Source organism: Trachurus trachurus, assembly GCF_905171665.1.
Source record: "Trachurus trachurus genome assembly, chromosome: 11".
Taxonomy (NCBI): Eukaryota; Metazoa; Chordata; class Actinopteri; order Carangiformes; family Carangidae; genus Trachurus; species Trachurus trachurus.
Window position 1 is genome coordinate 27,134,622 of NC_139904.1, and position 12,637 is coordinate 27,147,258.

Genomic DNA, 12,637 nt, shown 5'->3' on the forward strand with positions numbered 1-12,637 from the left:
CTCCACCTGCAATTGCTCAGGCAGCCAGCAAAGAGACCTAATTCTTTATTTAGTTTAAGAATTTTGGAGATCATTGTGAAACAGGACTGTTTTGCAGGCCTCGCCAGATCTGTGCCTCAACACATTCCTGTCTGAGCTCTGCAGCCAGTTCTGTCCACCTCGTGGCTTTGCAGAAAAGAAACATCTAGCCCCAATATTACAGTGGGGGTTCATCATTTAAATGTTTAGATGAATGAACTGTTATGTTTAATTGGAAATTACAAACACTGAAATTAACTGAATCTGCTAATGACACATCATTTACAGTGATGCACATGAAATAACATTATGAGCATATTGTTATTCAAAGAAGCCAATTAGATGAGAATTAACAGGATCATTCTGCCAAGACAACAGTATTTCAGCCTGGATTAGTGAAGGCATGATAAAAGAACATGACTAAATCTCTCTATCTGAACGAGCTAGCGTTACTTAAGTGTATAGCTTGTATTTTTCACAAATCATAGCTGGTCTCGCTCAGAGCTGAACAAAGCACAGAGCTCCATTACTTGAGTCTATTCCTGGTTAAATATGTCTTTAAATACAAGTGACGGTTGTTCAGTCAGATTTTTACTCTGTAAAGTGCCCGATTGAAAAATACTTCCATACCCCAAATACATTTTGAATTTATAGAATATAAAGACTGAAAAAACCTATTGACCAGTAGAATGAGAAGTGGCTAGACTATGATAATGGCAACAACCATTTGACCAACCATAGCATAAAAACAATAGCTTCTACAAGATTCTGTTTGAAAATGTGTCCAGAATTAACAAAAGTTACCCAGGTTGGATGTTTGTTATAAAGTTTAGTCATGGCAAACACAACAAGCACCTAAAACAAAATTAATTTTCAAACATGGACTTCAGATATGGTCTGATTTATGAACACATTTTTTTTTATAAATGAGAGAATAAATGTATTCCTCTGAGTTCAACATTGACATTCAGTATACAGTCAGAAGCACAAGAAGGGCACTCAAGTCAATCTACTTTACTCACAGCACATCTGGTCACACTGTTAATTTAGACATGCATCATTTCACACGCATTGCATATACAACAACATAGACAGCTATGTGAAAACATTCCTTTTGATAAAGGCATAGAACAACATGAGGCTAAAATTTGGCGTATCCTTTTAAGGACAACTTTCTACTTCCAATCTCACACCCCATCTATATCATTACAGGTTTATATACTAGTCCAACACAAGCAGTGATTCATCTTTCTTCTGGGTGACAATTTAAGCCACCATTGATAACATGGCAGGTTATTTGGAGTAATTATCAACATGTTCATCATCAGCAGCACAGTGATGTTGCCTGTGCTCAACATGAACCTCCCTGCAAAGCCAGAAACACTTTCCACTCATTCAATAAAGAAAATCTTTATTATCTCCACGGTTAAACCAGGCGCAGTGATGTGGTCAGGAAGCAAAGGCTTCAATAAGAATTCATCTGTGATTGAAAATGGAGATTTTATGGACGTCGTAAACGCGACAAAATGAGAAAAGTTTACAAAGCCTTTTAAATTGGACACGTGATTACTCACACACACTTTACAAAGAACCAGAGTGATTATTTTTTTGTTGACACTTTTGCTCCAGTCCAGCAGCCTTTCCTGTGTTAAATAATGAAATAGAAACGATCATCTCTGCTGCGCCCCAGGACCTCTCATAATGGATGGTAACTTCTCCAGTATGCCAGGAGAAGTTCTGCTACGTTGCCCTGCCAACTAGCGAAATGGGGAAAGATAATGAGGCCCAGATTTACACTGGCACCAGAATGGTAAATGCTGTTGTGCTATCGGCAGTCATCAGTTTGTACTCCCCTCTTTGAGTTTGCTATCAGTGGAATGACCCGCTCCACTCCAGTGACCCCGGTCGTGCGTGATGTGGCAATTACTTCAAGCTGGTGGAAGTTTCCATTCGAAACTAGATGGGATGGAAAAGGTGGAGGTGAGGCTGCCCGCTTTACAAGAAGTGTGATGTGTTTAGGTGTGTGAAAAGTGTATGTTTGTGTGTCCTCTTGGGATCACTCGGAGGACAGGTCCGCCGTCTTACACAATGCCCCGGCTTCTCACAACTGGACAGTACTGTGGGAACCAAACTCAGAGGCTCATGGGAAAGGAGAGGGAGGTGATGGGAGGTATTCCATTGTTCTTGCTGGATGATGGGGATAATGGGTACGGGAGATGCTGGCTGTTCTTTCTTTTTTTTTTTAAGGAGGTCCAATCCAACATCCTGAGTGGACAGGCCGGAGACTGCTGCAGGAACAATAGAGCTGTCTGCTGGAAAGGCACCACTTCACTTCCCCCTATTAAACAACCACATATAGGCTACACACATAGGCAATGCACAATTTGGGAATACAGGTATATAACAAAGTTAAGCACAGATGGGAAGCTTAAAGATAAAAGAAACATTTACAGATATGCTCTGTCACTATGTGTTTTTAGAAATACTGTATGTCTGCTCATCCTGCTCTCACCAACCTTCTCCCCCGTCACACATTTCATTTAGACTCAGATGATCTGACCCATACTTACCTGTCCCCACCAGACCACCACCGAGCACCACAGGGCCTTCTCCCTTACCCATTTTTAAGGGTTAGTTACTCCAGCGTTACTCAAAGGTCCCCTATGTAGAGCTGTTTGATTGTAATGCCCTGTGCCTCCTCATGCTTTAGTGCTTTTCTAGCCAGCATCTTGTGTAAAGCTTCTCAGATTATCGGAAAATGTGTTCTATTAGTCAATGTGTGTGTTTTGTTTTTTGGGGGGCTTTTTATTGCCTTTAATTGATAGTACAGTCGAGAGAGAGACAGGAAACGGGGAGGCAGAGAGGAGGAATGGCATGCAGGAAAGGACTGCCCGATGTGGGATTCGAACCGCTGCCGCCTGCAATGAGGACTGAACCCTCAATATGGGGCGGCAGAAGTGTGCTAAACGCTGCCCCGTCAGTGTGTATTTTTGTTTTTTTGTGATCAATTATCTGTTGTTCTTTTTCATGTTAATAGAGGCTGTCATACAGTTATTCTATGTCCAGGGTAACCCAATACAAGTTACAGTGGCAACTGTATCAGCAGCAGGGGCTGTATAAATACAGACCATATCTGCCCAACCCTAACCCATCAGCCCAGGTAGTATGGCGAAGACAAAGTGGAACCTATGGGCCTATACAGATATCTACAAAAGACTAACAACAACAACAGTAACAGTAATGATAATGATAATAAATAGGAAAGGTTATTTTCATATAGAAAATCTTACATAATCAAAGCAACTTCAGACACGCACCCAGTACACTACAGTCATTCACTCATAACCCTTACCCCTCCCCCCAAGGGATCCACAGGTGATCTCAACATAAGTACCTATCATACCAAAATAAAATAAAAAAAGAAAGAAGATAGATATAGATACTACAATAAAGCACATATTACCTTTGCAGTAGCTTTGACCAGCAGGAGATATTTTGTGCCTTGGCATGGCGAAGTCGTGTTGTGAGCAAAAGCCATTCCCTCACTGTGGTGATTTCCAGCAACAAGCTGCTGTTTTTGTGGCTTTTTTTGTGCTGCTCTAAGACGTTAGTCAGTGTGTTATTCTTAGACTTACGCCAGAGCGTACATATAAAACTTTAATGATACAATAATTGACTTCTTTTGTGGCCTTTGCTTATACCAATAATCCTACTAATAATGATAATGTTATTTAGTACAGCACAGTTGACAAACAAATTAAAAGCACTAGGACATTAAGTTACAGTGGTGGTGGCACAGGTAAATTTAGATAAGGAAAATTAGAAGGGCCGCCACATAGACACACACACACCTGCAAGCACAATAAAAAGAGTTGATATGAAGATGATAAAAAAGATAACATCATACACAAGCTAGTCTATACAATTAGATCAACAATAGCTTCAGTTGGGTCCGTGTTCCTGTTCACCACCAATATCCTTTCAGCTATTTTGTCCTTTTCCAACTCCTGAGCGAAAACACTATGGCTATTTACTTGTTCCATGCTCCACTTTGTTCGCCATTGTGCTGTTTGATTTAGTGTATATGTACCTTACAGTCAGTTTAACAAAGGCTTTTTTAACTGTTGGAAAGAAGTTTGATGAGAATAGCAAGGGTAACCAAAAAAAAAGTAGTACAGTTGCGTGTTGTAAAAGCACAACAGCTGGAAGGCGTAAACACTCCATAAAGCTGAGCGAAACTGCAGAGCGTTGCAACATTTATTTGTGGTTTCATCATTACAGGCAGCACCTTTCACTTTACATATAGTTTATAGTATTTTGACATTCATATAAAAAAAAAAATCACTGCAGCTTTAAACATGAATATCTGAAAGGACTCTGCTCTCTACTCACTCGACAGTTACAGCTTGCGACATGGACACAAACCACTGCGAGCTATAAGTGGTACCAGCTCTCTTAATTGACTCCATCCGTACAGCAGGCGCTTTGCCCATTTCCCCTATCCTTCGCAGGCCTTTGATGGACCGGCCGTGACATTCGGTCTATAAAACACAGGGGAGCCGGTACAAAACAATGCAACAATGCCCACTGCAGCCCCCATTGTCAGGGTGAACAATCCCCTGCTGGCCAATCCCTGTGGAGAAACAAAACTACACTGGAACAGGAAACAGATACAGACCCACTTCCTGAGCTGGAGTCCAGAGTTTAAATTTAGGACCACCAGCAAAAGCATTTTTGGTGTTGTGGTGTGTTGTTAAGTTGTGTTCAAATTAAGGGGCTGGGTGCTCGGTCCCGAGTCCGACATTGTTATGGATACAGACAAAGTCGTGTGTCGGTATTGTGTGTATGTACAAAAGGGAGTTGGCACATGCAACACTGTACCTTCCATCCCACGCGTGCTGTAAACACCGAGCTCTAAAACATGGTCTTTGCTGCTGTGCAAGGTAGATTATTTCCAAATGCATCCAAATAAAGAGATATTACAACCAACAACCTCATTCACCCTGTAGCCTGCTATTTTTAGCAATTCCGGTCCCTTGGCTGTGTGTGTGTGTGTGTGTGTGAGTGTGAGAAAGTCTGTGTTTTGCAAACAGAGGTCACACTGGTCGTTCCTGACTTGTGTCACATGTGTAAGTGCTTTCTCCGCCTATCCAAGGTCTTTCCTAGATATATGGCAGTGCATCTGGCAGGAAGTACGACAACAGAACTCCCATTTTTAGCCAGACCTGCCTGGTACATACACATAGGTGAACCCCTTAATACGGTGGCCCTGAGGTGCAAAACACAACAGCCAATCAGAAAACACAACAACAAAAGAGAAAACACAACAGCAAAAGAGAAAACAATGACAAATTACTAAGCTTTTTTTTCTTTTTTGTTGTTGTGTTTTTTGTCGTTGTGTTTTCTCTTTTTGTGTTGTTTTCTCTTTTGCCGTTGTATTTTCTCTTTTTTGTTGTGTTTTCTGATTTGCTGTTGTGATTTGCACCTCAGGGCCGCCGTACCTTTACCAGACCCTCCAGTGCCTGCATGGCTTCGGGCAGGGTGGTAAGATCCCAACAGCATAAAACAATTACCTCTTTTATTAAACGTGCTGGAGCCCAGAGGCTGTGTAACAAGCCCTTTGAACTGCCTTACAGTCTTTGTGTGTGTGTGTGTGTGTGTGTGTGTGTGTGTGTGTGTGTGTGTGTGTGTGTGTGTGTGTGTGTGTGTGTGTGGGAGTCCATGTGTCCAGTTATTCTCCAAACTACAAGATTGTCCTTCTTTGTGAGCGATCAGCAGCACCAACAGAGCGAGGAAATGCATCAGCAGTGACTCCAACAATGTCAGGAAGCACAGTCAGTATGGCATCTGATCTCTGCATGACTGGTAGGGATGACCTAGCGCACAGTGTCTCCACTTATTTCATTAGCGTATCCACTGTATAGCTTTTGTGTGAATATCCTCTCCTAGCGGGGTCTGATTTTTCTGATTGCTCTGAATTAGGGAAGTGGTCTAGACATGAATAATAGGCAATCAAACCGATGAAAGGAGGCGTGTTTTTAATATGTTATTGTTCCTGATGGAGAAGAATGGAGCCAAAAACATCACTTTTCATCTGCGCTGTTGGGGAGCGTGATGGGAGGGCTGCAGATATCGACTGTGGAGGGAGAAATGACTGTCGGAATAACAAATAATTTGCTCTCACTTTTGTTTTCATCCTGGATGTTTATACTGGTAGTGAGAGTCTACTCTGAGGAGAGAATAGAGCAGGGCGTTGAGCTTCTCTGGTTTGATCCGTTATAAGAAAGATGGATGCTGTTCCGCTGCTGGCTTTCGTTGGCAGCAGAGGGCCGACAGGGGGGGTCACCGCATGCAATCTGTTCTATGACCCCCCGGCTTTTTTTTTTTTTTTTTTGTGTCTGAAAACACACTCATAAAACAGTCACGTGGGCGCACACGCGAGTGCAGCACGTACATGCACCCGCCCACCTGGACTGAGATAACAAGACTGCGCGGAAATGCCAGCCAAGTTTTTGTGAACAGGCACTGAACTGGGCAGCTACAGCAGGCTCTGTTTGGATTGTTCTCTCAACAATATCTGCCAATTTATCCATGACACAGGGAGAGGCAGGCCCGGAAGAAAAACATTCCACTCTGAGGACTGAGAGATAGTCTTCCTATTGTTAATTTGTATCACATTTAGATAAAACTGCTGTAAAAGAAGAAAAAAATGTATTAAAAACTAATTTATTTCTGTTTTCCAGCTGCTTATTAGAGTTCTTGTTTGGCCTCATATAGCTCAAGCTTCTGTATGAGAACCTGCCTCACTTAAATTTCCCATAAACTCCCTTTCCTGCAATAGATAACTGCTTATCGACATGGAGACAGTTGGGTAAATTGCTGGAAATGAGTGCCGTGCTGCAGAGGGGCTGCATCCATTCAGGGTCCGGGCGAGCACCTTTGTTAAAGGTGCTGAGCTCTGCATTCTATCATTTACTCTCCAAGGAAACAGTGTTAACAGTCACTAGCTCCCCAGGGGATATTAAATAGAGGCAGCATAAAGTGCCGTTCCAACTTATATGAACTTTTACTGGCATATAATTGATGCCTTTTGTCTGTACAGGCAGAGCCACAGATTTGAAAATAGCCTTTAAATCCAAGATAGTTCGCTCCGTTTTTTTTTCTTTCTCCTCCCTCGGGACGTTATGCTCATGATACCGTGTAAGGCTCATCCACTTCTCCACACCTTGGCCTTTCGGTTATTCTCGGAGTGCTTCCTCTTGAGTGATGTAGTGCCTCCGTATTTTGACAGTATCTGGATGGTGGAAAGTGTGAGGGCCAAACACCGGGGCAACAACACAGGTTTAGAAATCTCATCCCTTTACTGAGAGAAAATTATTCTCAACCATCATGCACACCAGCCTTTCATCCAGATCACAGTAGCCTACGGGGTTGTAAAGAAACTTGATTCAGTGTCATGTGTGTTCATTTTTGGCTTAAACTTTATTTCCATCAAAATAATAAATATTAACACTGTTATTTTTCACAATATCTTAATCATTTGATATACTTTTCACATAATTACTATTTTTCTCTCAGTGAATATGCACATCTCTGTACCTCTTTCAGTCCATTCAATATGCGTTTACTAATGCACTTCTGAGTTCTCTCTCAACCTCACTAAAAGGTTTGCTTTTCAAACTGGATGCTTGTCTTTGCTCCATTATTCAGCCCTTGTGATGAGGTTTACAGTGGTCCTCTCTCTCCCTCTCTCTTCATACAAAAAAAAAATAATACTATGGCTACTGGCAATGACAAGTCATGTACAGTCCCCGAATTCCCATGGTTTTGGCTCCCCCTTCTCCCTTTTTTCCCTGTCCCTTATTCCCAACTCAAGTGACCAAAACCTCACTGGGTGAAAGGGGAGAATGACATTGTATGTGTGTGTGTGCATGCATGCGTGCCTGCATCCACACAGCCATTATCCCCTCGGGAGCTTGAGCGGGACCCAGAGAGCAGTACATTCCACTGTGTGGACAAGACCATGGGGAGAGGAGGAGGAGGGAGGGGGGGGCTCGAACAACTTCAGGGGTTACAGTGCAAATCTCAAAAGAATATGTTGAGATCTGGTTCTACTGCAGTCCCTCCAATAGACACTTATCCCAAAAAACCTCAGCATACCCCCTCCATAAAGTGTTTTTTTTTTTTACACTGTCATATTAAGCACTACAAGTCATGACTGTAACAAGAACCTTGTGGTATCTTGTGACTGTAATATTCTCTCATTTTCTTTGCCTGGAGGTGTTCCTCAAAACTGTTTCATTTTGAAAAGGTCCATTTATCTGTTAAATCTCTGCATGAGTGTCTACCTGCCTTTCAGGCATCAAGTTCACAGTGCAATAGTTGTTCTTCTTCGTCTCTCCGTCATTCAAGCTCTCGCCGTGAGCTCCTAATACCCAAGTGTCATGTGCAGAAAAGTATTTATACAAAGAAAGCTTCCATAGTCAAACAACATCCCACCCCATCTGACTGTGTCAGACATAATGCTTCTTCTTTGAGTTTCCCTTATGGGCGCCCTTATTGTTATTGTTTTTAACAGCTTGATGTGCATGTTTTTTATAATGGACTCTTGGGGAATGTGATGTCCTCATCGCCCCCATGCAGTTCATATAACTAGGAAGAAGATCATTGGCAGGTTCCTCAGGTCCCCAGTTTGGCTCTATAGTCAGATCCCTGTAGCTCTCACAGGGGTTGGGGTAGCCAACAACCCCACCCTGCATGGGGATGTTCACATGGCTCCCAGCTTGGAAAGGCTGCGACGCCTCCCTCTGAAGTTCTGGAGTCTGTTGTGTGACCAGTACCCGCTCAGACCAAGGCCTGCTGCAGTAGTCTTGCTCTTGGGAACCGTAGCGCTTCTCCAGTTTGTGGCAGATGGCGATCTGGAGGAGGTAGAGGAGCTCGACCAGATTGAGGAGCAGGGAGATGGCAGCGATCACCTGAGTGTAGATGGTGAAGATGGTCTTCTCGGTGGGTCGAGAGACAAAGCAGTCCACCGTGTGAGGGCAAGGGTACGATACGCATTCAAACCTCGGCTCCATGAAGAAGCCATCGTAGAGGATCCACAGCCCGATGATGAAGCCAGCCTCCAGGATGACTTTAAACAGGATGCTGACTGCGTATGCACACAGCAGCCTGCCTTTCAGTTTAGGCACCGCAGGAGGCGCCTTGACCACTTTCCTACCTTTCCCACAATCCTCTTGTTTCTCCGTCTTTTCTGCATTGTCTTTAGTGGCAGCATTCTCAGCGACCACAGTTTCTCCTCCCTTACTTCCATTTCCACCTTCCTCATCCTTTTCCTCCTCTTTGTCCTTGTCCTTCCTCGCCCTTATCGCCACGTATCCAAAATAGAAGATGGTGGGCGTGGAGACGATGATGACTTGGAGGACAAAGTAGCGAAAGTGAGAAATGGGGAAGGCTTTGTCGTAGCAGACGGCCTCGCAGCCGGGCTGTTTAGTGTTGCAGATGAAGCCGGCTTGCTCGTCATCCCATGCAGATTCGGCGGCGGTTCCCAGGACCAGCATGCGAAACAGGAATAGTACAGTAAGCCAGACGCGGCCGACGCCTGTGGAATACTCCTGGCCCTCCTCCAGCAGGTGCTCCAGGAAGGTCCAGTCAGCTCTGGACATCCTCTGCTTCTGAGAGGGACAGATAGATGGATTAAGACACAAGCAAACGCATGAGAAATAAACCTTTGGAGTTGAGCCTCCCTTTGAGAATTTTATGCTGGTACACAGACAGAGTGTAAAATTGTGTGGAATATATCCAAGGATACTGAAGGATTGGTTCTAAGGAGGACAAGTAAAAAATCTGTACAATTTTCCGCCTTTTAAAAACCACTCAGTGGCAGAAAAGTGAAATTTGCAGCATAGATATTAAATGTGTAAAACGGTACACACATAAAAGCAGACCCATATTTGCCCTGAGGGCGCTGCTATAATAAGGAAGACAGTGTTAATTTATTAATATAAAATTTAGTGTTAGTGTTTTATAAAACACACATTATCGGCTTTTGATTCCTCTTTATCACTTGGGAAAGACTCCCCAGCTCAGCTCACTAAAACATACTCTAAAATATTGTGAAGCCATATGCTTTTTGGGATGGAAACAAACTGTTGCCATACAAACCAACTTTAAATCCCCTCTTTAGACCCTCTACTGCCTGTTGGAATAATGAGCAGATATAGAGACACACAAGTGTTGTTATTATACAGTTACCAACCTTTTCATTTGCTGCCATGTTAATGAATACACTGAATGTTCCACTTCACACCTAACGGGTGTATTTTATTTCCGTTACAACATTCTTTAGGGTTTTTATAAACTCACAGCTAATGTGTAAGTGTTAAATCTTTTCGGTTAGGAACAAATGAGCCAAGTTTCTCCAACCTTTTCAGTATAATGGTTTTACTTTTTTACTGAGGAACATGTGCATGCGACTATAGGCCTCTATTAGTTCTTCCATGAGCTCATACTGTTGTTTGGGTGGGCTCCAGCTCCTCATCATAAAGATGTGAGAAACAAGGCCCCCATACACTAAAATGAACTAAAACAAAAACACATGGCACATAAGTTATTTTATATGAATGGAAAGACTGTGAATTTTCATGGTTTACAGTCAAACTGGAGTAAAATGAGTCCAAGAGAGGCCCGGCACATGTATAAGAATACGTTAGAACAGAAGCAGCGTGTACATGATTTTGACGCTTGTAGCAAATTCAAATAATACGAAGAGCATGATTTCATAAGACTGTTCATAAAACTAATGATAGATTGAGGGGCAGCTGTTGGACATTGTTAATAATAAATGGCAGGAAGTTCCAAATGCGCGTGCACGCAGACGCACACACACAAACGCACACACGCATCTGGATAAACATCCTGTATGGAGGAGTCAAGACAGTGTTCTGACACTTGTCTATTTGTTTAGACTATTTATGTTTTTCTGTTATTTCTTCCCCTCTGAGAGGAAAAAAAAAACCCTAATTATAAAACTACAAACTCCTCTGACAGGATGAGGCGAGACAATGGGCTGTCAGGGACTGTGTCCTGCTGAACAGGCACAGAAATGATAACCAGGCTGATCCACTTCAGTGAGCATTGTCTTGACGATTATTATTATTATCTCAGCAAAACATACTGTACCACAGAACACCAGTTCACCATACAAGACAGAAAAATAGCATACAATAATACCCCTTCTTTCATCTGACTATTGAGAGGTTTACTTTAGATAAATTTTAATCTCACCGACATTAGTTCAAAAGAAATGTGTAGAGAAAGAGGAATGAAGAATAATTTCTTTTTGGAAAAGTAATGCCTACTAATAATAGTAATTTTCTATGAAAAGGCTGAGGAAAATAAACTGAGCTATAAAAGTTCAGACACTCTTCTAGTCACTCACTATAGGGATGCAGAAAGCAAAAGTAATGAAGTCACTAAAACTCATGAAGCATAGAAGGATTATAAAACACCTGTGGAAATATAACACTGACCTTCTGGAGGATTCAAAACTACAAACACAATGAAATGAAATGATTTCATTGACAACAACTGAGAACAAATGGGACATGACAGATGATGTCCCTCAAGGAATATCAAACAAATATACATAGCTACTGATAAAAAATAAAACATAAAAACCTCATCTTTCTTATTATTTTTTTTTATCAGGCTACAGAAGACAGAAGAGACCTCTCACCTTTCTCTCTCGTGAAGCGGGGTTGTCTCCTGTCTGGTGTACCGGGCTTTGCACTGAGTGGACTCTTTTTCTTTTACTGTCACCTTAATGTCTCCTTGTGTTTCCTTCCAGCGGTGGTCCACACTGTTTGAGTCCACTTGTCTGAGCCCTCTTTAAAAAGAATCGATGTAATCGGAAAAAGTGGGGCGAACTTTCCCATGCAGCCTGCCTTATGGGCCCTCCCTCAAGGACTCGGTCCAGGAAATGGGATGGATGAACTTCAAGTGGTTTCTGGTTGAGTGCGCTCCGACATTCGGGGCTTAACTTTGCTTAAAGACAAACAATTTGCATTAATTACATCGGAATATCGCCTGCCGCCGGTTATTTAAAGGTTGGGGGTGATGAGGCTCGGAAAGAAACACAGTGGGGGGAAAAAGAGGGTCTGAAAATGTCATGTCCTTAGACTGAATATACATTTTCATTCAAGGACGGTGCAGCGCAGTTATAAAAAGCCTAAATAAACTTGTTTCAATCATCATACATCTTCTATCTCATTCCTTTCAGCCACTTTCATTTTTGACAAGACTTGTGAGACGATGATTACACTTAACTGTCCGACTGTCAGGTAGTAATTTTCCATTATGCCACGCAATGGCGCCAGTCACCTATTTCCAAGAAGCCCATGAGGCAGCGATCAATGACGCCCCGCTGGAACTGACTGAAATGTGAGTCATATTGTTTGAATTGTAGAATCGATTTGCCCTCTAATGTTTCTATCACCTGCTTGATTTGGTCAAACTCACAGCTTGCTGCTTCTATTATACCAGCATCACATGAGTTGCTGCTGTCCTGTAGCCTACTGCTCACTGTTACACAGAAATTATGTTTTTTTTTTCAGACCAC

The 12,637-nt window shown here is 42.5% G+C and overlaps 1 protein-coding gene across 3 annotated transcripts; it reads right to left on the bottom strand.

Moving 5' to 3' along the window:
- Window positions 1-7,497: 7,497 nt before the first annotated feature.
- On the bottom strand, window positions 7,498-11,895 carry gja4 (gap junction protein alpha 4). Of its 3 annotated transcripts, none has more exons than XM_083981858.1 (2): window positions 11,756-11,895; window positions 7,498-9,686 (listed from the first exon to the last, which is right to left on the bottom strand). In XM_083981858.1, exon 2 carries the CDS (start codon window positions 9,681-9,683, stop codon window positions 8,532-8,534), a length of 1,152 nt encoding a protein of 383 aa, XP_083837984.1. In that variant the 5' UTR covers window positions 9,684-9,686; window positions 11,756-11,895; the 3' UTR covers window positions 7,498-8,531. The 3 variants fall into 3 exon arrangements, with proteins under 3 accessions (XP_083837984.1, XP_083837983.1, XP_083837982.1); XM_083981857.1 differs by having other exon boundaries at window positions 7,498-9,689; XM_083981856.1 differs by having other exon boundaries at window positions 7,498-9,692.
- Between the last annotated feature and the right edge of the window lie 742 nt (window positions 11,896-12,637).

Coding starts and splice junctions, on each gene's coding strand:
- gja4 (XM_083981858.1), bottom strand. CDS start 9,683: ATGTCCAGAGCTGACTGGACCTTCCTGGAGCACCTGCTGGAGGAGGGC.